The 22,751-nt window shown below is 39.6% G+C and overlaps 1 protein-coding gene across 3 annotated transcripts in view; it reads right to left on the bottom strand.

Moving 5' to 3' along the window:
- Window positions 1-22,751, bottom strand: part of GAB2 (GRB2 associated binding protein 2) — a 189,056-nt gene that overhangs the window by 43,078 nt on the left and 123,227 nt on the right. For all 3 annotated transcript variants that reach the window (XM_081280021.1, XM_081280019.1, XM_081280020.1), the window contains exon 2: window positions 22,042-22,342. In XM_081280021.1, coding sequence (XP_081136147.1) covers window positions 22,042-22,342 — 301 coding nt within the window. The remainder of the gene's footprint in view (window positions 1-22,041; window positions 22,343-22,751) is intronic.

The following is a 22,751-nucleotide window of genomic DNA, read 5'->3' as shown; positions in this document are numbered from 1 at the left end:
TGGTATGGAAACTTTACTCTCTTTGTAAACCTCATTCTCCATATTGTCAAATGAGAAAGGGGATTTTTTGAGTATTTGCTGAGATGAAATTCAGATAAATAATAATTATCAAATACTTAAGTAATGACTGCTGGCTGGATCCCTGTCTCTTCCTTTATCCTTAGAAGTGGATGATGGTAAAATTCTAAGGATTCTAATGAGGAGAATGTGATTAATGAAAGTATTTTGAAAATAGAATGGTATAGGATCATAAAGAGTGAGTACTTCCTATAGAAAGTCAGCTGAAAAGCAAGGATCGGATGGGTAGAGAAGTCTAAAACCAAAAGGACGCTGACAGGAGCTGAGGGCAAGACAGGGTCACAGTTCCTGGTCACTTGAACTCATAATCACAAGACTATTGGGGATTGAACTCAGAGATGCTCTATCACTGAGCTATGTCCCCAACCTTTTTTATTTTTCATTTTGAGACAGAGTCTTGCTAAGCTGCTGAGGCTGGCCTTGAACTTGCTGTCTTTCTGCCTTAGTCTTCCAAGTAGCTGGGATTACAGGTATGTGCCACTGTGCCTGGCTCAAGTTTAAAATTATTTAAGAAGGAATAAATCTAAAAAAGGTCTTCCTTCAAAATTGAAGGAAGAATTTATAAATTTAGGGCAAACAAAAAAATAGCTTCACTGTACATGGTGACTCACACAAAGTGGCAATTGGAAGGGTCTCTGGAGGTCAATTCATCACTGGCCCCCAAATCTTATTTCAGTTGGAGAAACTGTGGCCCACAAAGTGAGACTACTGTCCAAAGCCATGTACTAGACCAAAAGTGAACCCTAGAATCAGAATTCAGAGCTCCTGCTCCAGGGCTTCTTTCCCTAAACCAAAAGAAAATTGTGTCATTGTGAATGAGGATTTGTTTACGTGTGTGTGTGTGAATCAAGTCATAAGTCTAATCACTAGAACTCTGGCTGACTGGCTGGTTATCTTTCTGTGAGTTTATAGTGCGACTCACATTTGCATGGCAAGTAAACATCTGCTAGATCAAACTATTAAAGACTAGTATAAATAATTATCCAAGTTCAAAAATATAAGTTTCCTACTGTTTATCAAAACTATAAAGCAAAGGAAGAAGAAAAAGGCTGCAGTGACAGGAAGTAACATGAGATCCCATGGGACTTTCTGCAACTATGATTCCCCTGCCCCTTCAAGGAAGAACCTGAGAAAGAACATCTCAGAGCTTGGGAGAGCCAAGTCAGAACATCCTGACCTTGGTGCATATGATCTCACAGTATACTTAGCAGAAATTGATTCTGGGAAGGACACAGAAGACAGGGAGTGAATGGCTGTAGCTTAGTGGCATGGCACAATTCCTGGTCATAGATCCTTACAGATATTTGCACTGGAGTATCTTATTTTATTTTTTGATATCAGGAATTGAACCCAGGAGTACTTAACCACTGAGTCACATCCCCAGCCCTTTATATGTTTTATTTTGAGACTCAATAAGTGGCTTAGAGCCTCACTAAGTAGCTGAAGCTGGCTTCGAACTTGCAATCCTCCTGCCTCAGCCTCCTGGGTCATCGGGATTACAAGTGTGCACCCTACTCCTGGCAGAAGCATCTTATTTAGGCCTCTAGTTGGAATTACTTAAGCCTTCTGTGACATCTTTATGGTGTTTGATTTTGCCATTTATTGTAGTGAGAATTCACAAAATGTCACATAAAATGAGGCAGGGAGTGTTTAGAAGTTGGGATTTAGACAATCCCCATTTCTCTGAAAGTGTCTACCACAATGTTCTATGCCTAGTAAACACCTGGATTTGAACAAGAAGGTGTTCAATAAACATACTGTGGCACTGAGGTTTCCTGAGTCCTATGTTTCCTTTCTTGGACAGCAAGTCTATATATATATATATATATATATATATATATATATATATATATATATATTTTAAGTATTTATTTTTTAGTTCTTGGCGGACACAACATCTTTGTTGGTATGTGGTGCTGAGGATTGAACCCGGGCTGCACGCATGCCAGACGAGCACGCTACTGCTTGAGCCACATCCCCAGCCCAGCAAGTCTATATTTAGCTATATATTGTCTTGTTCATTTGAGATCAGGTTACAATTTCTGTTGTCTCCTTACCTGACCACACCCACCATATACCTTAATTGTGGCAGGTATCTCTCCTGCTCCCTGTGGGGGTTTGAGTTGGTTAGGTGGTCCCCCTCAAAGGATTATTCTTGTCTTTTCCTTAGGGTAATAAGCATTTACTGCAGGTACCATCGTAGGAACTGCAGGCCAGCCCCAAAGCGTGGATCTTGTTTTTGTTCTATGAGCTGAACTTTGCAGTTGAAAAGAACAAATTTATGGGCTGGGGTTGTGGCTTAGCGGTAGAGCACCCGCCTCACACGTGCGAGACCCTGGGTTCGATCCTCAGCACCACATAAAAATATATGAATAAAAAAATAAGGTATTGTGTCCAACTACAGTTAAAAAATAAATATTTTAAAAAAAGAAAAGAACAAATTTATATTCAGGGCAGCACTTTCAGCTTTCTCCAAGGTGGAACCCATTGGTATTCCCACTGGAATTTATATACATCCATTAAGTACCCTAAGTTCATATTTTAACAATGCACTTGATTCTTATAATCTTTTCACAAAAAATTAAAATATATCACCATGCTTTTAACCTAACTCTATAAGACGAAAGCTTTCTCCTTCTTTTATAATGACTTTCACTAACAGACAATTGGCCATTGCTACAAAACACAAACATCAGACATAATCATGGCAGTTTATCAATAATCATTAGCAGAGAGGTCTGGATGTAGCTCAGTGGTAAAGCATGTACAAAGCCCTAGGTTTGACCCCCAGTATTGAAAAAGAAAAGAAAAAAATCAGTGGAATATTCACAAGATTAATATCTTAAACTGATTAGTGTGGATGGTGAGGCTTGGATTCTAAGCATTGTAGGATTGCCTAGGAAATTATGAGATCTGTAGAACTTGCCTGAAGTGCAACTTAGGCTTCAGGAGAGGCAATGTGACGCTGGGAAAGAAAGATGGGCTTTGGAACCCTAATCTCAGTGTGATTATCTCTCTGGCTATGAACACCAGGGATGGCATTTTAATCCAAGAACCCTAATTTGTAACATTTAAAAAATTGCTACCTGTGGAGTTGTTTTAGGGAATAAGAAATGCCTTAGGCACTCCCTGGTGAGAGGAGCCTGGTATGGGAAATCTTGAATGCTGTTCCCAAACCTTCAGGCTTTGACCAGAGCCAAGATCTGTCCCAGAGGGTGCAAATAGAGTCCACTGACCTATGTGGTGGAGGACTGTAGGCACAGAGAGCCTGGGAGGACCCAGCTTGCAGATGGAAGTTTTTTCTCCACAACTGCAACCAGTGCTGTTGCCACAGAAATCTCCTGGCTTCACATCAATAGCTTCTCTATTCATCTTCCAGTTTTGCCTCTTGATGTCTCAGCATCTCCACAAAGATCTAGTATTTTTATTTTATTTTTAATTTTTTTGTAGTTGTAGATGGACAGCATGCCTTTATTTTATTTGTTTATTTTTATGTGGTGCTGAGGATGGAACCCATGCCTCCCATGTGCAAGGCAAGCACTCTGCCACTGAGCTACAGCCCCAGCCCAAGATCTAGTATTTTTAAAGAATTGGTTCCTAAATATTTTATTTATTAATGCTATTGTGAAAGGAATTTATAAAAATTTTGTTTTACAATTGTAGGCTGTTCTCAACTCTGCCTTTTCCAATAACCCTAAAAAAGTTGGCAGGGGAGTAATCTTTACAAATCCACTTAACAGATAAAGAGACTAAGCCTCAGAGGAATGATGTTACTCACTGTTATTGAGCTGTTAGAAAGCACCTGAGCCAAGACCCACAGCAAGGTCTATTTTACACCAAGGTAAGGGCTCATTCCATTATGTGGCTCCATGTGAAGGTTAGAGGTTAGGTGAGAAGAATATGCTCTACAATCACAGAAGACTACATAAATATCCACAAAACTATTCACATATGACTAATAAAGAAACCACAGCCCAAGAGATCGTTCCTGACCATCTGACCTAAATAGCTTTCTAGTCACTCCTTATCACATTACTAGGCCTTATGTTTTATCAAAGCATTTACTGCTATCACGTAAACATTCTGGTTTTGATCTGTCTCTTTCCACTTGATTATAAGCTCTTAAAAGAGTCTAAACCCTCCATGTCCTGTTCACCACTGATGATGCTTCAGTGGCTATAAAAATGTCCCTCTTGTACCCCTGATGTGGGTAACATGATTGACAGACAAGCCCAGCTGCCAGTTCTCTGTATCCCCTCAACTCTCCACATTCACATGGATGAACTTCTTGTGAGCTGTTCCTATCTAGTGGTAGCAATTTTAACACAAGCCTGTGAGACATGGAACTTCTTTTAACAAAAAACTTTGGCTGGAGATTCTGCACTGACGTGGTTGGGCCTATTTAGCACTGTGTAACAGCCTGATCCTCCTTCCTGCCTTCTCTCCTTCACATGTCATTCCTGAAAGTGTTCTCTGCTTCTCTGGGTTCCTTTCCTTATCCTTGCAGCTGTTTTACCGAGTAAATCTCTTGGCATGTCTAAACTTTTCTTGATGTCTGCTTCTCAGGAACCCAAATTACTACACCCACTGTCCAAAACAGTGCTTCATGAACTAATGATGGCCTCTCTTCCCCACAAAGTGTACCTACCTATGGTGGAGCACCCGCCTGGCCTCTCAGCTCTGTTTATGTGGACTCTAGTGGACACAAAAGCATCTCTCCTAGATTCAGAGAAAACTGAAGCTAAGGACTAGTCAATGGCAAAAGCTGGCATAGGTTAAAACTAAAGGCAGTAAGAACTCTGTGATGCCCTCTCTTAAAGGAATCCAGGGAGAAGATCCATGTGCTGGGAAGGCCAGAGACGGCCACCTCAAAAAGAACAGAGATGGCAATGAGTCTCTTCCAGGTCCCCATCCACATACCAGGTCTTGTGACAGTATGAGACAAGGACCTATAATCTAGAATTTCAAGGTATGGCTTAATAGTTGAGAGCTTGGATCCTGGGGCCAAGCTGTCTGGGTTTGAGGGGCTGAGATTGTGGCTCAATGGTAGAGCGCTTGCCTAGCACAGGCGGGGCCTGGGTTCAAGCCTCAGCACCAAATAAAAATAAAGGTATTGTGTTGTGTCCATCTACATCTAAAAAATAAATATTAAAAAAAAAAACTGGGTTTGAAATGTAGTCCCTTTACTTACTAGCTGAGGGAATGAGGGAAAGGCATTTAACATTTCTGTGCCTCAATTTCCTTTTTTGTAAAATGGGAATGATAAAAAGTATCTACCTCATAGGATTGAGTGCAATAGTACATGCCTGTAATCCTAGTGACTTGGGAGGTTGAGGTATGCCTGTACTTCTAGTGACCTGGGAGGTTGAGGTGGGAAGATGGCAAGATTGAGGCCAGCCTCAGAAACTTAGAAGGACCCTGTCTCAAAATAAAATAAAAAGGGCAAGAAGTGTAGCTCAGGGATCAAGTGCCCCTGGGCTCTATCCCTGTACTGCAGGAGAAGAAAATAAGATGCTTAGAACATTGTCTGTCACACAGTAAACTTTTATTATCAGTAGTAATATATTTTAAGAGACACCTTGGGGCTGAGGATGTAGCTTGGTGGTAGAGAAACCATGTAGGAGACCCTGGGTTTGATCCCCAGCATAGCAAATAAACAATAAATAATTTAACAAAATAAAAAGACACCTTTGTTTTTGAGTACCTCAATTACTTAAGTATAATGCACTTTAAATCAAGGAAGTCAGCAGAGTTTATTTGGTATATAATTAATCACAGTACTATAAAAGATATATTTTTGAGTTTGGGCAAAACAGAGTTAAAGTTAAATATGCTATCTTAGTTTTGGAGAGTAGCATAGTATTCAAAGGTCTGGTGAGAGCTGGATGGTGGTGTGAACCTGTAGTCAGTTTATTCTGGAGGCTGAAGGGAGAGTTCAAGGTCAGCCTGGGCAATATAGAGAGACACTGCCTCAAAACAAACAAGAAAACCAAAGGGTTGTGACGATCATAAGAAGGCAGCAACAATTAGCTATACATTCAACAGATATTTAATGTTTATCATGTACTAAACATTATGCTATATGCTTTAAATAAATTCTTAATCTTCAAAATATGAAGAATGCTTTGTTTTTATGTTGTTGATTCAGAAGTTGATAAAGGAAAGTCAACTAACTTACCTAAGATTATTAAGACTGAATCCATCACCCCCACCCCCTTACATACATATAATTATAATGCATTAATTAAAATAATAATAATAGAAGGAGATCAGTAGAGTAAAGTAAGCAGATTGGGGGAGGGAGGTGGAGAGGGAAAGGGAAGATACTGGGGATTGAGACTGATCAAATTATGTGATATGTATGTACAAATATGGCATAATGAATCCCACTATTTTATAAAATTATAAGATATCAATATAAATTTTTTAAGAATACCTAATCCACTGATTCAACTCATCATTGTGGGTTCATGTGTTTATATGATTCTAACACTCTATGTATTAAAATGGCCTTTTATGCATATGATATATGTATTGTATAGGCATGAACACTTTATAAACCACAGTCTTATTACACAGATATGAGAGCTTGTCATCACCAGCATCATTGGGAACACTAACTGACATTCAAGCAACCTAGGTTTTAATTCTAGCCTTGCCGATGATCTGTATGATATTGAATTAGCTCCTCTCTTGACCTCCGGATATGTTGTCATTTGAGGAGTATGGAACTAAACATTCTCTGAGGATCCTTCAAGATCTCATTCTCATTCTCAGAAGTTTCTCACACTATGCAATCTATTCCCTTCTGTCTTGGCTGGATGTTTTGGCCAATATGATTCACCAGCCATAAACGAATTTTATTCACTGACCTCACCCAGAAAAGGGGTGAGGAGGTGGCAAACAAAATCAAACAGTAGATACATTAATATAAAATTTAGGTCATTAGTATAACCTCATCTCTTCAGCCTAATTAGTACATCCTCCATTTTGAGTTTTTCTTTGTTTTATACCACAACAATTTTAAACCATTGTTTCAATATTCAGAATTTTGGATAGTTCAGTCTCTTAACTCCTGTGAATAAAGTTAGACTGTTTTTGATGTTTCCTTTCTCCTCTTCTCAATAGTGAGTTTCTCAAAAACAAAAATATCTGGAAATAAGGTGGAAGGCATAAAACAAAATTTTGTATAACTATAAATAAATTTATAGCCAAACACTGTAACTAAATAATTCAAATAAGTTATTTGAATAGCTACTTATTGGGCAACTTTTTTGGGGGGAGGTACCAGGAATTGAACACAGGGGCACTTAAATATTGAGCCATATCCCCAGCCATTTTAATGTTTTATTTTGAGACAAGGTCTAAGTTGCTTAAGAACTCACTAAGTTGCTGAGGCTTGCCTTGAACTTGCAATCCTCTGGCCTCGGCCTCCCAAGTCTCTGGGATTACAGGTATGCAACTGATTTTTATCAGGTCTTTTCTGATGTGGTAGAGACAGACAGATTGAGAAGACAGAACGAGACATGTTCTCACCCTGTCTTTCACACATCTCCTCCCCTATTCCCAAAGCCTGTGCTCTAGCTCAACAAACTGCTCCCAGTTTCCTAAGCCTCTGAGAATTTAAAATAGCTTTTCAGAGAGGAAGGTGGAGAAGCTTGAATTAATTGAAAAAATGCTGAGTTGACCAATCTTACCTTGATTTGGTTAAATCTTCTATGTCTATTACTGCCCAGATGGAGCCTTGCTATTGAAGCTAAATTCGGAAATTTAAAAAAAAAATCAAATTTTCATACTTGAAGTTAACCTCAAATTTTTTTATCTGGAAGATATATGTTGGCAGAGAGCGAGGCATACTTCAATTAAAAACAGGTAAACCTTGTGAAAATGGAGGAGGCATAGAGTCACTAGGGTTCCAAAGGCCATTTGATAGAGAGAAGTTAAACTGGAGAACATAACAAGGCTCAGGAGTTCACTGAAAACAGGTCTGTTTCTTGTGCCCTTCTCTAGCCCTTGACTGTAGGACAGGGTCTGACAAAAACAGGTACTCCCTGGTGTGTCCTGAATGAGTGAACACAAAACAGAAACTGGGGCATCACCTAGAAATGTGGGCAGGGGTCTAAGAGGAGGAGACAGCATGTTCAGGAGGAGCAGAAGTGAATTTTCTTCAGAAATTCAGGCAGACAGCTCACTGGCAACAGCAGTTTTCCAGTGGGCAGTGGGCTCCAGTCACTGGTTCAACATCTAGGAGACTCTGGTCTATGAGAAGAGTTACATAAATGCACGATATGGTCCAATCCTGGGTGGAATTCAAGACAACAGGCAGAGTCATAGGGCAGAGACTGAAGAACAGGAAAATGAGACATAATTCCAGGGCTGACCCTAGCTGACACACAAGAGCAGGGCCAGAATTGAGCCAAAGGGACAAAGGATCCTGAGCACTGACATAATACAAGGGTGCAGGGTGGGCCTGAATTTGGGGGTAGAATTCAGAGGCTTGGGGCCAGGAGTGCACCAGAGGCTGGGGACTAGCATCACTTCTAGCTCATTGTTTCCAGACACTCCAACTTTACAAATGAATTAAAGCACTGCCTCTTTGCTTCTTCATCTGTGTTCTTTTAGAAATGGCCACATGGGGCTGCCAATTTTTAATGATGTCAAATGTGTACAAACTGCTCTTCACTAGGACTATCATTTTACACACACATAAAAGAACATGTTAGTACATGCACATACAGTATCTATGAACAAAGGGAAGTTTTAATATTTGATTACATTTAGCTTTATCAAAACTGACACTATCTTCCTCTTCATATTTTTCATTTTGTTGTAGACTGATGAAAAAAATTTTCATAGCTTAGCACTGCTCTGTGGGTCCCTGTTTTGAAATATCTGCCACAGGCCAAGATTTTCACATTGTGTTCCAGCTTTCCCAGGCAAGCATGGGAAAAGAGGAGGGGTAGGCACTGGGCACAGCTCCGGTTTGCAGCACTGCACCCTCCCTCTCCCCTGCAATCCAGAGCTGCTACACTCATGTGTTTCATATACTCTGTTCCACGTAAGATCTGGTTAAAAAGGTATACTTAAAATAAGGTTGGAAATCACTCTTAGTTTAGGGTTAAAGAAAGTGAGATTAGTAACAAAAATGAAATTTAAAACTGGGACTTTACAATTCAGATCCTAGAGAAAGACAGCCATATCTACTGATTTTGTAGCACCCAGAGTGAACCCTATGTATAGCTACTTGTAATAGGATGTTTAGCCATAATCAAGAGCCTTCAGAAGTTCAAGATGGCTTTACTACTAAATACAAAGTTCTAATCCTACTTCTAGCCCCAAATCAGCGTTACAGTAGGCTCTGGAATCTGGGTTGGGGCCAATTAAACAATCATTTATTGCCTTCCTTTACTAGGGACAAGCCTCAAAGAACAAACCAACAAACAAAAATCAAGAGGGGTGGGTGGGTAAAGAGGGGGCGGATCTCAAGAGACATTGGGGAGTCATCCAAAGCTGCTGGTGTTGAGGAGTTGGACGAGACGCTCCCTTCTCTAACAGTCTGTGGGTTCTGGCAGGTAATACTAGATTTGATCTATGCTGGCTGGCTGCGATGGCAAGGGGGAGAGTCTGGTATAAAAGGCAAAACAGGAAGAGGGATCAAGGTTTAGAATGAAGACAGCAGGGTCAGGTTTCTCCTTGTCTCCTTTTCCTCCTCCAGAGTCTGGAGTGCCCTGAAGGTCAGGGCTGGAGCCTGTTCCAGGACAATGCAGAGGAGTCAGTGGGGATTTTATGGAGTTCATGTTCCAATTCAAGGCCTGCTCCGGGGGTGACTAGACCCAGTTATAAACAAAAACCAACAAGCAAGCAAAAGATTTAGGAGGAAGGTCTGATGTTTCAGGGTTAGCTAGAATAACTTTTTTTTTTTTAAAGGCATGAGGATTTCAGATCTGGCTGGAAACTGGTCTGGATGTTTTATTTTCCTCATTGTCTCAGTGGAAAAAAAGGGTGGGTGATTCAGACAGCATCCTCCGCCTCTGGGCTGGGGCCTGGGTCAGTCTTTTTTGCTCTGCAGGAGATTTGGTCTGGGTCTGGGGAGACGCTCCTCTCACCTCCCACACTTGCGCTCAGCATCCAACAGGGGTTCCAGAGGAGTTGGGAGTCTGATCTCAGTTAAAAACACCATCAATGCAGAAGGCAGAAGGGTATGGAGAGGAAAAGGCCCTTCCAGAGATGAGAAGAGGGGAGGGTGAGTCCCCTGAGAAATGTTGCTTCCCTCCCCACCCTGCTCTGGCCCCTGCTTTTTCCCCAGCTCGCCCACTCATTTTTCATCGGGGAAGGACCAAGGTCATCAGAAGGCATTGGAGTGAACTGCTGAGCTCCATTGCATCCCTCCCTGCTGGCAGAAGCCCAGAGGAATAAGGGGTCCTGACCTATAAGGCACCAAGCATTCTCTCCACAGGGGAAGGAGCTATTTGAAGACTTCTGCCCCCACCCCCGTAACATTCTTCCAGTGGATGCTGAAGATTTCCCCAAAAGTGTCCCTTTGGGTATTGCTTGACCCCAGAGAAAACCTAGGACTTAAAATATTCTGTTGAGGAGTAAGTTAGAAAACACAAGGATTACTAGAAATTTAAATATTTATTAAATATTTAAAAGGAAGCAGCCTCACCAAAATTTTTAGTAAAGAAAATGTGGAGAAGAGATAAAGAATAATTGATTGGAACTCTGGGAATTTTTCATTCCACACAATTAGGCATGTAACTATTATGAAATTCCTTCCAAGGAGTTCAAGAAGAAGAGAAAAGCTAAAATAGTGGAAAGAATATGAAGGAGGCTCTGACCTTATTTTAAAATCTTCAAGAGTTATAAAACAGGGTTTTGGTGAGTTAAACTCCTTGGGTTCAGATTCACAGTGATTTGTTGGCTACTCTAAAATCTGAGACCATGTTACCCTGCTAATTTATCCCTCAGAGGTTAATATTAATGTGCAACAGCACCTTACTTTCAAAGCAGTCAGTTCTCAGTGACTGAAAAACATCTGTAAATTTTTTTTTAAATTGTAAATGGACACAATATCTTTGTTTTTTAAAATTTATTTTATTTTTTATGTGGTGCTGAGGATTGAACCTAGTGTCTCAAACATGCGAAGCAAGTGCTCAACCACTGAGCTACAACCCGAGCCCTGAAAAACATCTTAATGCTCTTCCTTCTTGCTATTCTGTGGCTTAGAAACAGCCACAGTAAACAGGTCTGTGAATAGGGGTTAGGACAAACAGCCGTGGAATAGAGTGAAAAGCCCTGGCACCCAGGCCCAGCAGCTCTGCTTTCTGGCAGTGTCTTTGAACTCCAGTTTCCTTACTTGTGCAATAGGAATAATGCCAGCAGCCATGACTATCTAATTTTGTTTCTTTACACTCAAATAAGCCTGCAGAACGGTCTGTAGACTGGGAAGTTCTCTAAAAATGCCAGATATTTAAATCATATTCTGTTCCTCTTTTACAGATATAACAACTGTCTTTATTGCCGTAATCACTACATGGGAAACAGTACGACGGGCAGCTACTGTTCACATTGTGTACCTATGTTTTCCTTTACATTTGTGTAACCTCCCAACAACTCTTGTGAAGGGCATCAACTCCATTTACAGAAAAAAAAAAAAAAAAACCAGAGGTAAAGTCATTTATTTCACATGATACAGCAAGTAAGTGGTAGCACTGGGACTTGAGTGCTGCAAGCCTGCCACGTGATAGTGGTTGTGCTGGGATAGCCACTGAATATGAAGGAAGAAGGGGATAAAAGGGAAGAACTCCTCAGCTTTGAGGATTCAAAAGGCTTTCTAACAGCGGATGATCCTGAGCACATAAATAATTCATTAAAGCTCTTTGCTGGCTCTTTTTGTGTGTGGCACATCTGGTCAGGGACAGCTGCCCACAACTGGGCCACAAATGTGAGGACTTGGACCTGTTTACTGGTAAACAAAGCTTAGAGCATCTTTCTTTCTTACTCTGAGGACTGAAGGCTATTTTGATTCCTAGAGGGAGATGGGGTTCTTACTTTTGTTTGTCTGCATGCATGTATCCCCCTACTTCCCCTCAACAGACTCGATGACTCAATGCATGTGATGTGAAATCTTGATATATATTCTTGAGAGTTGCTTTTCCTTCTTGAAATTATCCCTGATTTCCTTTTGGAAAGAGTTTTCTATCAGAAGGTTGGTATCTCCTCCAACCTTATGTCAATATTCAGACTCAGTTTCACTCCTGGTCTGGTCTTGATCCTGCAGGTTTTATCCTAAACATTTTGGCTGGAATATGTGAGAAATTGGAGGGTGGCAGTAGAAATAAGAATCTGGGGGTGGTAAGAAAGTTGGAAAAAAAAAAAAAGGATAGACTCCCATCTGCCACAAAAACCCTTCCAGCTGAGAGTGAAAAACAAGTTTTTTGATGGGTCCCATTCAACCCTTAAGGAAAAGAAAGAAAACAAAAAAGGAGTATTTGCTTGCAAGAGGCTCCCTTATGAAGGAATCTCTATGGGATCGAGCAGCAAGCAGGGATGTTGGATTGGATAACTCCAGGGGATAACCTAATGTGGAATACAATGCACATAGTCCTTTGGGAAATATGCAGCTTGAGTGCTGCCAATGGGTGAGGTTTGTCTGGATGCACCCATGCAAGAAGCAGAAGCACTGGGGTGAGATCACAAAGTATTTTATCCCTATTCTATATCAGAAAACTGAAACTTTGATCCAGTGATATGCTCATGTAGTCACAGAATGGTGATATGAAACAGTTACCTTCTCCCTGTGAGCCTACAGACACACTGAAAGAACTAGAGGACTAGAAGTCCTAGAAGTTACTAAATTAGGACTACTGCAGCCCATGGACTTGAACAATTTGGGGTGGTGACGTGGGAAACCTGGCCAGCTTTAGGGCCTCCAGTGTAAGGTGTTTAACCTCCTACAGAGTATCCAAAGAGGCAAAAATATCTAGGCTTGGTTCTGGGAAATATTTGCACTAAAAAATGCTAGGAATAAAAGACATCATGCTATAATGAAAAGTCAGATTTGGTTTAGACTAGAATCCTGGTTTTGTCATTTTCTAGTTGCATGGCCTTAGGTCAAATTTTTTGCTACCTAGAGGGATTACTGTGAATATTTTTAAATCATTTTTTTTTTTAGTTGTAGATGGGCACAATATCTTGGTTTTATTCACTTATTTTTTTTTTAAGGTGGTGCTGAGGATTGAACCCAGTTCCTCACGCATGTGAGGAAAGCAGTGCTCAACTACTAAGCTACAATCCAGCCCATTACTGTAAATTTTTAGTGGCAGTTTATTTCAAGTCTCTACTTTCATAGAGCAGATGGTCAGTATATTGCTGCTATTATTTCTTTTTGTGGCTGGTGAGGTTTAGGTGTCAGTCCAGGGTGCTCCTCACCTAAAGCAGATGCTGACCCAAAGCCCCAGTTGAGTAGGTTGTTCACAAGAGACACCAGAAAAAGGAGAGCAGAGTTGCCACAGGGAAGAATCTAGGGTGGTTGATGTCAGTTGGGTAGCATGAGTCTAGCCCAGCCCAGGTCAGGGGTGGGTAGCCAGAGAGGATCTTTAAGTCCTGGAAAGTTAAAATGTTAGGCAGGGAAGAAAAAGTACTGTGTCCTTACTTGAAAAGGGAAATGAAGTTGACAAAGTGATTAAATGAAATAGGTTTTTGATCAAAAGTAGGGAGTTAAATGTTAACTTCCTTCTTCTCCTCAGATCCCAACTCTCAGCTATGAAAACATTGGCTTGGTGATTAAACTCTAAATCCTTACCTGGAGGTTTTAGAGGTATAATCCACTTTTAAGAAAGCTAATAAAGTAAGACATAACCCAATAAGTGACTGGATCTTTTAACACACTAGATTCTCTTGTGAGAAGAAAAGCCTATTGCCTTTCTCAGAAAGACTGCACAAAGAACCCTAAACCTCTGTCTGACAACCAAGACCCTTGATCTGGTAATTAAACTACCAGACATCTTATAAAATAATCCCTTTAAACCAAAGGCTTAAGGGAGTCTGTCTTCTAGTAGACAGAGTTGTAACACCTCCTGCCTACTCAGCCCCTCCTCCTTGAGCTGGTGGTGCCAAGCTGCTGCCTCTGACCTTGGTAATACCCCTAACAGCACCCTCTGCAACTGTGTGGTTACAACTGTTCCTCCACCAGGCTGTGACGTCAGCACAGGAACCCTACTGACCATCTACAGCATCCCTGGTTATGATGGAGACTGGCATGAAGTAAGTGCTCAGTGAAGGTTTGCTGAGTGAATGAGTGAATAATAATGTGCAAACAGAGAAATGAATCTTCCTACCTAAGAAAGCAAATCCAGAGAACATTGTCTCTACATTTTCATTATATTTAAATCCTATATAGTCAGAGTAAGATTCAGACAATATCCTTTAATTATATGATTTAAAAAAAAGATATTTGCCTCAAGAATTATTTTTTTTTCTCAAGAATGTTTTTCTTGGTGGAAACACCTCTAATCCCACAAGGAAATAATTCCATTAAAATAAATTTGCTATTTCCTAAAAATTGAGGTATTTTCAAATCCATTTCTTACACGTTTATAAAAAACTCTTGAGACTAGTGGGTTTGTGGAGTTTTCCCCCTACCTTTTAATTCCTTTACTCTCCACTATACCTCCCAAATAAGCATGTTTTACTATTCATCAGGAATAAAGAGTGTTATGGTTTGGATGTGAGATGTCCCCCAAAAGCTCATTTTGAGACAATGCAAGAAGGTTTAGAGGAGAAATGATTGGGTTGTGAGAGCCTTAACCCAATCAGTGAATTAATCCCCTGATGGAATTAACTGCATGGTAATTAAAGGCAGGTAGGGTGTGGCTGGAGGAGGTGGGTCATTGGCGGGGGTGTGCCTTTTCGGGTATATATTTTGTGAGTCTTATAGTTGGTTATTCTATGCTTAGCTTTGGGAAAACTGCCACACTGCTTTCTGCAGTGCCTGTACTATTTTGCTTCTCATGAGCAAAGTAAAGGTGGGACATCTGAGCAATGTGTTTCTCCACATCTTGCCCAAATCTTGTCTTATACATCTTTTAAATTACACTATCCTAGTAGATAGGAAATCACTGTGGTTTTGATTGTACTTCTCTAATGGCTAAGGACACTCAGCATCTTTTTATGTACTTATTAGCGATTCGTATATCTTCTTTGGAGAAATATCTACTCAGATTCTTTGCCCATTTTGTGTTTGTTTTTAGGACTTTAAAAATGAATTTAAAAAATCATTAATTGTACAGACTCATGAACTACAGTGTGATAATTTGATATATGTATACAATGTGTAATGATAAAATGAGAGTAGTCAGTATTTCTATCTTCTTAAATATAGCTTTAAATTTTTTATTAACTAGTAATAAACATTTATGAGATATAGCACATGTATACGTGTACATTGATTAAATTAGGATAACTGATATTTATAATATCTCATTATTACCTTATGTTCGGAGTCTTTGAGTATCTTTTAGTTATTCATAAAATAAATAATAGGCTATTGTGAACTACAATCACCCTACTAGGATGTAGAGTTTATTACTCCTATCTAATTGTGTTTTGGAACAATTATCCCATCTCCCTCTGTTTGCCTTCCTACCATTCCCAGCCTTTAATAATGATTATTTTACAAAATCAGTAGATGCATTTCCATGTATTAGTAATGAACTTGATAAGAAAGAAATCATGACAGCAAAATAATTCATAATAGCTACAACACCCATAAAACAAGAACAACAAAAACCTTAAGAATATATTTAACTAAAGAAGGAAAAGACTCCTACAATAAAATTTTTTTAAAAATCCCATGAGGGGCTGGGGATGTGGCTCAAGCGGTAGCGCGCTCGCCTGGCATGCGTGTGGCCCGGGTTCGATCCTCAGCACCACATACCAACAAAGATGTTGTGTCCGCCGAGAACTAAAAAATAAATATTAAAAAAATTCTCTCTCTCTCACTCTCCTCTCTCACTCTCTCTTTAAAAAAAAAAATCCCATGAAAGAAATTGAAGAGAACACACACACAAAAAATGGCAAGACTACCATGTTTGTGGATTAGAAGAATCAATAGTTAAAATACCCATACTACACAGCAGTTTACAGATCTCATGAAATCCCTATCAAAATACCAATGACATTCTTCACAATGGAAAAACATCTAACACTGAAAAAACAAAACAAACCCTAGAAAAAATAATCTGAAAATTAATATGGAAGCACAAAATACCCAATAGCCAAAGCAATCTCAAGCAAAAAGGACAAAACTGGAAGCATTCCAACAACTGATTTCAATGCATATAACAGAGCTATAGTAACCAAAACAACATATTAGCATAAAAACCAATGCATAGATAGACAAAATAGAGATCCCAGAAATAAATATACAAATCTACAGTCAGTGAATTCTCTACAAAGGTGCCAAAAATAAAGAGAAGAACAGCCTTTTTACCAAATGGTGCTGTGATAAATGTGTGATACATGCTTAAGACTGAGACTTTATCCCCACCTTTTACCCTGTACAAAAGTCAACTTGAAATGGGTCAAGGACCTATATATAAGACTTAAACTCTGAAACTACTAGAGGAAAACATAGGGGAGACACTCCAAGATATTGGTATAAGCTAGGTGGAGTGGCACACACCTCTAACTCCAGCTACTTGAAAGGTTGAGGTGGGAGAACTGCAACTTCAAGCCCAACCATGGCAACTTGGTGAGATGTCATCTCTAATTAAAAAGAAAAAGGGATGGGAATATAGCTCAGTGGTAGAGTATCCCTGTTCAATCCCCAGTACTGTAGTCACACACACACACACACACACACACACACACACACTCGTACAGGCAATCTTTTTTTTTTTTTTTGATATAATTCTAAAAGTGTAGGCAAAAAAAGCAAAAACAGGCACAAGGGATTATATCAAACTGAAAAGCTTCTGCACAGCAAAGGAAACAATCAACAGAGTGAAGAGAAAACCTGCAGAATGGGAGCAAATTTTTGCAAATTCTTTATCTGACAAAGGATTTTATTCAGAGAATTTAAGAGCTTTACCCATTTTTTTTTTTTAAGAGAGAGAGAGAGAGAGAGAGAGAGAGAGAGAGAGAATTTATTTATTTATTTATTTATTTTAGTTCTCAGCGGACACAACATCTTTGTTGGTATGTGGTGCTGAGGATCGAACCCGGGCCGCACGCATGCCAGGCGAGCGCGCTACCGCTTGAGCCACATCCCCAGCCCAGCTTTACCCATTTTTAAAACTGAGTTGTCTCGTTGTTAACTAAAACAAGTTTTTTTTAACATATTCTTAATTCCAAATGCTTATCAGATATAAAGATTTGAAAATATATTTTCCTATGCTGTGGGATAATTTTTTTTTAAAAAAGCTATTAATTCCTAAGCCTAAATCAGAATTACTGACTCAGCATATCTAAGTTAAAAGAAAAACTTTCAGGTGATTCTGAAGGTTTGGGAATCAATGATCTAACCCAGTGCTTTTCAAATTTTAGTGTGCATACAAATCACCTGAGAATCTCCATAAAATGCAGATTCTTGGGGAAAGAGAAAAATCACCACTAAAACCCCACAGTTAAGGGAGCATGGCTGGACTAGCCTAGGGTGGGGGGGCTGTGCCAGTTGCTCTCTGCAGCTGCATTCTTTGCCAGCTCCCCTCAATGTCCCTGGAGCATGTGTGTTTCCATCTGGGTCCAAAACTGAACAGATGGATCCATGTTGTGCCTCAGTGTCTGGAGGACATGAGGGAGAGAGTAAGGCATAGGGGCATGATGGTGCATCTGTTTGCTGGGGATGTGATGGTGGAGAGGGAGCTATTCCAACCTGTCAGCTGAAGTTGTAAAACTACTGCTGCCATCATCTTCTCTTTTATGCTTTCCATTTCTTAAGTTCAACTGATACATGGGTGGAGTCACTGTCAACCTAGTCATGTCTCTTGGACTCTGTCACCTAAAGGTAACCTTGGGGAAAAAAGGGGCTTTATTCCTTGTTTAGAGGTTCAGGCCCCGATTTAGTGGTGAAAGAACTTTTAAGAGCAGTATACTTTGCTACTTGCTCAAATTGCGAGGAAAAGCTCAATGGTCTATCTGATCCTGATTCTACCTAGCACATGTGATTTCAGCGGCAATGGTAGGCTTTTCAGTACATTTCTCCTGAGAAGAGTGAAATCATGTCATCTCATGCTCCTCATGGGCAGGTCACTTTCTGTATAAGATGGACTAATGTAAACCTCAACTAGTTTTAACAGCAATCAACTCCATTTGGCTTAAAAAGACTCAGTTACAGTCAGGTGTGATGGTACATGCCTGTAATCCCAGCATTTTGGGAGGCTCAGGCAGAAGGATTGCAAGTTTGAGGCCAACCTTAGCAACTTGGAAAGGACCTAGCAACTTAGTGAGCCCCTGTCTCAAAATAAAAAATAAAAAGGGCTGGAGATATGGCTTAATTATTAAGCTTCTCAGGCTTCAATCCCCTGTGCCCCCTGCCAAATATATATAGTGTTGTTTACTCTATGAGCACTTTTCCATTCTTTTAAACAAGAATATCTCTAATTATATATCCTACTGTCACTATTCAAAGAGTGTGACACTCATAAATTTCTATCTTCTGGCTTTTCTTTAATTTCTGTAAATTATAAATAACAGTATTAAGAGCCTCAGTATTATTTTCATGTTTCTCCGAGAGGACCTGGTACAATATTTAAAAAAAAAAGTCAGATTTAATTATCTGATAATCATGGCTTTTTTTTGTTTTTGGTGATGTTGAGGATGGAATGCAGGGCATTTTATATGCTAGGAGAGTGTTCTACCACTGAGCTACATCCCCAGCCCCAGTCACTGTTTTTGACAACAAATGAGATCCTATCTAAATATCTTGTGTATTTAGTATGACAATGTTTTGGTTTCTGCTGCTAAGAAGTGCTCTAAATATTTAGCATATTTAGACATTTATATTCAGACAAATTCACATAGCCATAGTTTGGGACTGTAAACCAATAACATGTTGATTCTTGGCTAGCTCAGGGACATGTACATGTACTTATATCTTCTCTAACATCATGAATGAATGCAATTATCTTCTCAGTGATTAACTAGCTATAAACTTGACTTGTCACCTATTTATCATAGCTATCATTTATTTTTTTAAAAAATTGTTTTCTTTTTTTAGCTATATACGGACACAATACCTTTGTTTTATTTATTTTTATGTGATGCTGAGGATTGAACCCAGTGCCTCACATATGCTAGGCAACCTCTCTACCACTGAGCCACAACCTCAGCTCCTCTTATCATTTATGTAAAGGAAAAAATTTACCATTTTGAATCTTTCTCTACTTGCTTTCACATTAAGAATTTGAGCCTTTGAATTTTCTCCAGGTCTGTATAAATTACACTTATTTTGTAGACAAAATGGTAATTTTCAGTTTTTCCCTCACAAGTTTTTTTTTTAAGGTGACATTAATATTACTATCTGGAACAGTATATTACAGAAGAGGGCCCTCTGTTATCTGATTCAGCAGGTAGGGATCTTAAATTACTTACAGTTTTATAAGTGAACAAACTGATTTTGATGGGAAAATCATTATGTCCTAGTTTCCTGAATGGTAAATCATAGAAAGAGTCAGGTTGATATGGGCAAAATGTGCTATTTTTTTAAAGTTTTGCTACTGACTCAATTATACCTTTTAGTACTTAAATATATTATATGTTTGCTGTACTCTGTTAAGAGACTGACTATGGATATTGCTATACTGGAATATAAAATTTCTACAATTAAAAAAAAAAAAGAGGGCTGGGGCTATGGCTCAGCGGTAGCGCACTTGCCTGGCATGTGTGAGGCACTGGTTTTGAGTCTCATCACCATGTAAAATAAATAAAGGACTATCAACAACTTTAAAAAAATTTTTTTAAAAAGCCAGGTATAGTGTTGCACATCTGTAACCCTAGGGACTTGGAAGGCTGATACAGGAGGACTGCAAGTTCAAGGGAAGCCTGGGCAACTTTGTGAGACACTGTATTAAACAACAACAATAACAAAAACCCATCACAGTAGTCACTGTTGCAAATGTTATCCACTAATGAATGCAAAAATTAGTGGCAAATTTTAAGGAGAAAAATGTATTTGTATATCACTGGAGTATTTCCCAAATGTTTATTAGTCACAAAAATAAAGATAATTAGCTTACAGTTGAAACATCAGGCAGATTCTACTTCCATCAAGTGGTCAAGGTCAATGCCTCTGACCCAATGTGCTGAGAAAAGGACATCACCTTTGTGGTAATCTCCCGAACTGATAACCTCAGTATAACCATGAGGAAACATCATCCACACCCACAAAATGCCTAGGCAGTATTCTTTAAAGGGGTCAAGGTTATGAAAGGTAAGAAAGACCAAGAAGCTGTCATAAACTGGAGGAGACTCAGACACAATAAATCCAACATGGCATTCTGGATCGACTCCTGAACAGAATAAGGAAATGAGTGAAAATAGGTGAAACCCATATAACCTGTAGTTAACAGTATTGTACCAATGTTGATCACTTAGTTCTGATAATTGTACCATGGTAACTAAGATGTTAACACTAACGAAAGCTCAGTGAAAGGTATATAGGAAGCTGCTGTACTACTTTCACAACCTGGTTGAAAGTATTCTATTCTATTCTGCTTTTTAACAAGCTCCCAATAGAGGCAGATTCTGCTGGTCCACAAACGCCATCCTGAGTGGCAAGGGATTAGACCAGTGGTTCTCAAACTTAACCATACATCAAAACAACCTGAAAGGTTTTCCAGAGCACATTGCTGGGCTTTACTTACAGAGTTTCTAACTCACATAGTTTGAGGTGAGGCCCAAGAATCTGTATTTCTAAGAACTTTCTAGATGATGCTGATGCTGTCAATGAGCCTTAGCTCATGATCTTCCATTTTCAAAGAATTGTAAAACAATTACAGGAATATGAAAAAGATTGTATCTGGCCTTCAAAGCCTAAAATAATCAGAGGAAATGGTTGCTGAGACGGGACCCTTGTTACTCAGTGCTGCTACTTGGCTAGGGGATAGTTTAGTGGTAGAATGCTTTAGCATGTGCATTCTGTATTCAGGTCCAGTAGTCAAGCCCAGCCTCAATCAACAAACAAAAAAACCTAAAAAATACTACTGCCTAGGTGCACTAGTCAGTGATTCTTAGTTAATTCATCTGGCATGGGTACTTGGCACCAATGTTTTTAAATGTTGCTCCTCCATTTTCTGTTAGGCAACCAAAGCTTGAATTACTGATTATGACTATCTGCCTACCTATTAAAAAAAAAAATCTGCTCCTCAGCCATCCTGGAGAGCTTGATATGAACCCAAACAAATGCCCATGCCAAAGAGCATTTTTGCAATTTAAAATTCATTTCAAAAGTTGAGCTATTTTTTTGTGACAGCTATTAAAGCCTGAACATAAAACCAGTATTTCACCTTCTCACTTGTCCCCTTCTAAGGGAATATAAATGAAAACAGTATTATATATCAAATTTTGCCAAATAAACAAATGAGCACACTGTGCAGAGTGGTCTGAAAAAATGGGCTAGGAAAGAAAGATGGACTAGAGAAGGGGTCAGGTGAAAGCTTCCCTATGGTGTGGCTGACAGGTAACAGCACAGAGTGCTAGAGAGCTGAGGGAAAGGGAGAAAGGTTGAAGTCTGAGAAATGGCAGTGGTGTCAATATACTTGAAGAAACATCACAAAATACTTTTAGCTTCATAAACCCAACATTTCTTGGTTTTTCCACTGGAATATTATTATCACCAGGTGTCCCTCTAATATTTAGCCAATTCCTTCACATTTTAATCTTTTGCCAAAGAGGAAACCTTAGCTTGAGTTTGGCCGCCTCATCGTTGCCCCTTCTGGAAAAGGCCTGTGTTTGTTCTCATACCTGTGCTCTCTTCAGCCTGATTGAAGCCACAGATCTGACAGATGCTCTGGACCCATTTATTCATGTCCTCCTCTGTCTCAGCCACCAGGTAAAAGGTGCGCTCGCTGGTCTTGATATCAAACACAAAACTATCCTGCAACTCCTTCTTGTTGAAGGTGAGGCCTGCATCCACCTGCTCACAGAAATTCAGGTTGATGATGCGCAGGGGTTTCTTGGAGTGATCATTCTTGTAGTATTCCAGAACATCTGGATCGCCACTCATCCGGCCACTCCGCAGGATAAACCAGCGTTTCTTCCAGGCCTAAATGCATCAGGTAGGAGCAAGAAGGGGGAAATGCCATTAGGTATTTCAAAATTTTTTTTTATGTTTTGGCTCATGCATACTAGGTAAGTGCTCTACTATCAAGCTACATTCCTAGTCCTTTTAAAATATTTATTTTGAAGCTGGGCATGGTGGCATGTGCTTAAAATCCCAGCCACTCAGAAGACTGAGGCAGAATTACAAATTCAAGTTCAGCCTGGGCAATTTAGCAAGATCCTATCTCAAAATATAATTTAAGGGGCTGGGGATGTGGCTCAAGCGGTAGCGCGCTCGCCTGGCATGTGTGCGACCCGGGTTCGATCCTCAGCACCACATACCAACAAAGATGTTGTGTCCGCCGAGAACTAAAAAATAAATATTAAAAATTCTCTCTCTCTCTCTCTCTCTC

The sequence above is a fragment of the Spermophilus citellus genome (assembly GCF_964194105.1).
Source record: "Spermophilus citellus genome assembly, chromosome: 2".
Classification (NCBI taxonomy): Eukaryota; Metazoa; Chordata; class Mammalia; order Rodentia; family Sciuridae; genus Spermophilus; species Spermophilus citellus.
The sequence above is the reverse complement of the archived record's forward strand: the minus strand, read 5'-3'. Positions and strand labels throughout refer to the sequence as shown.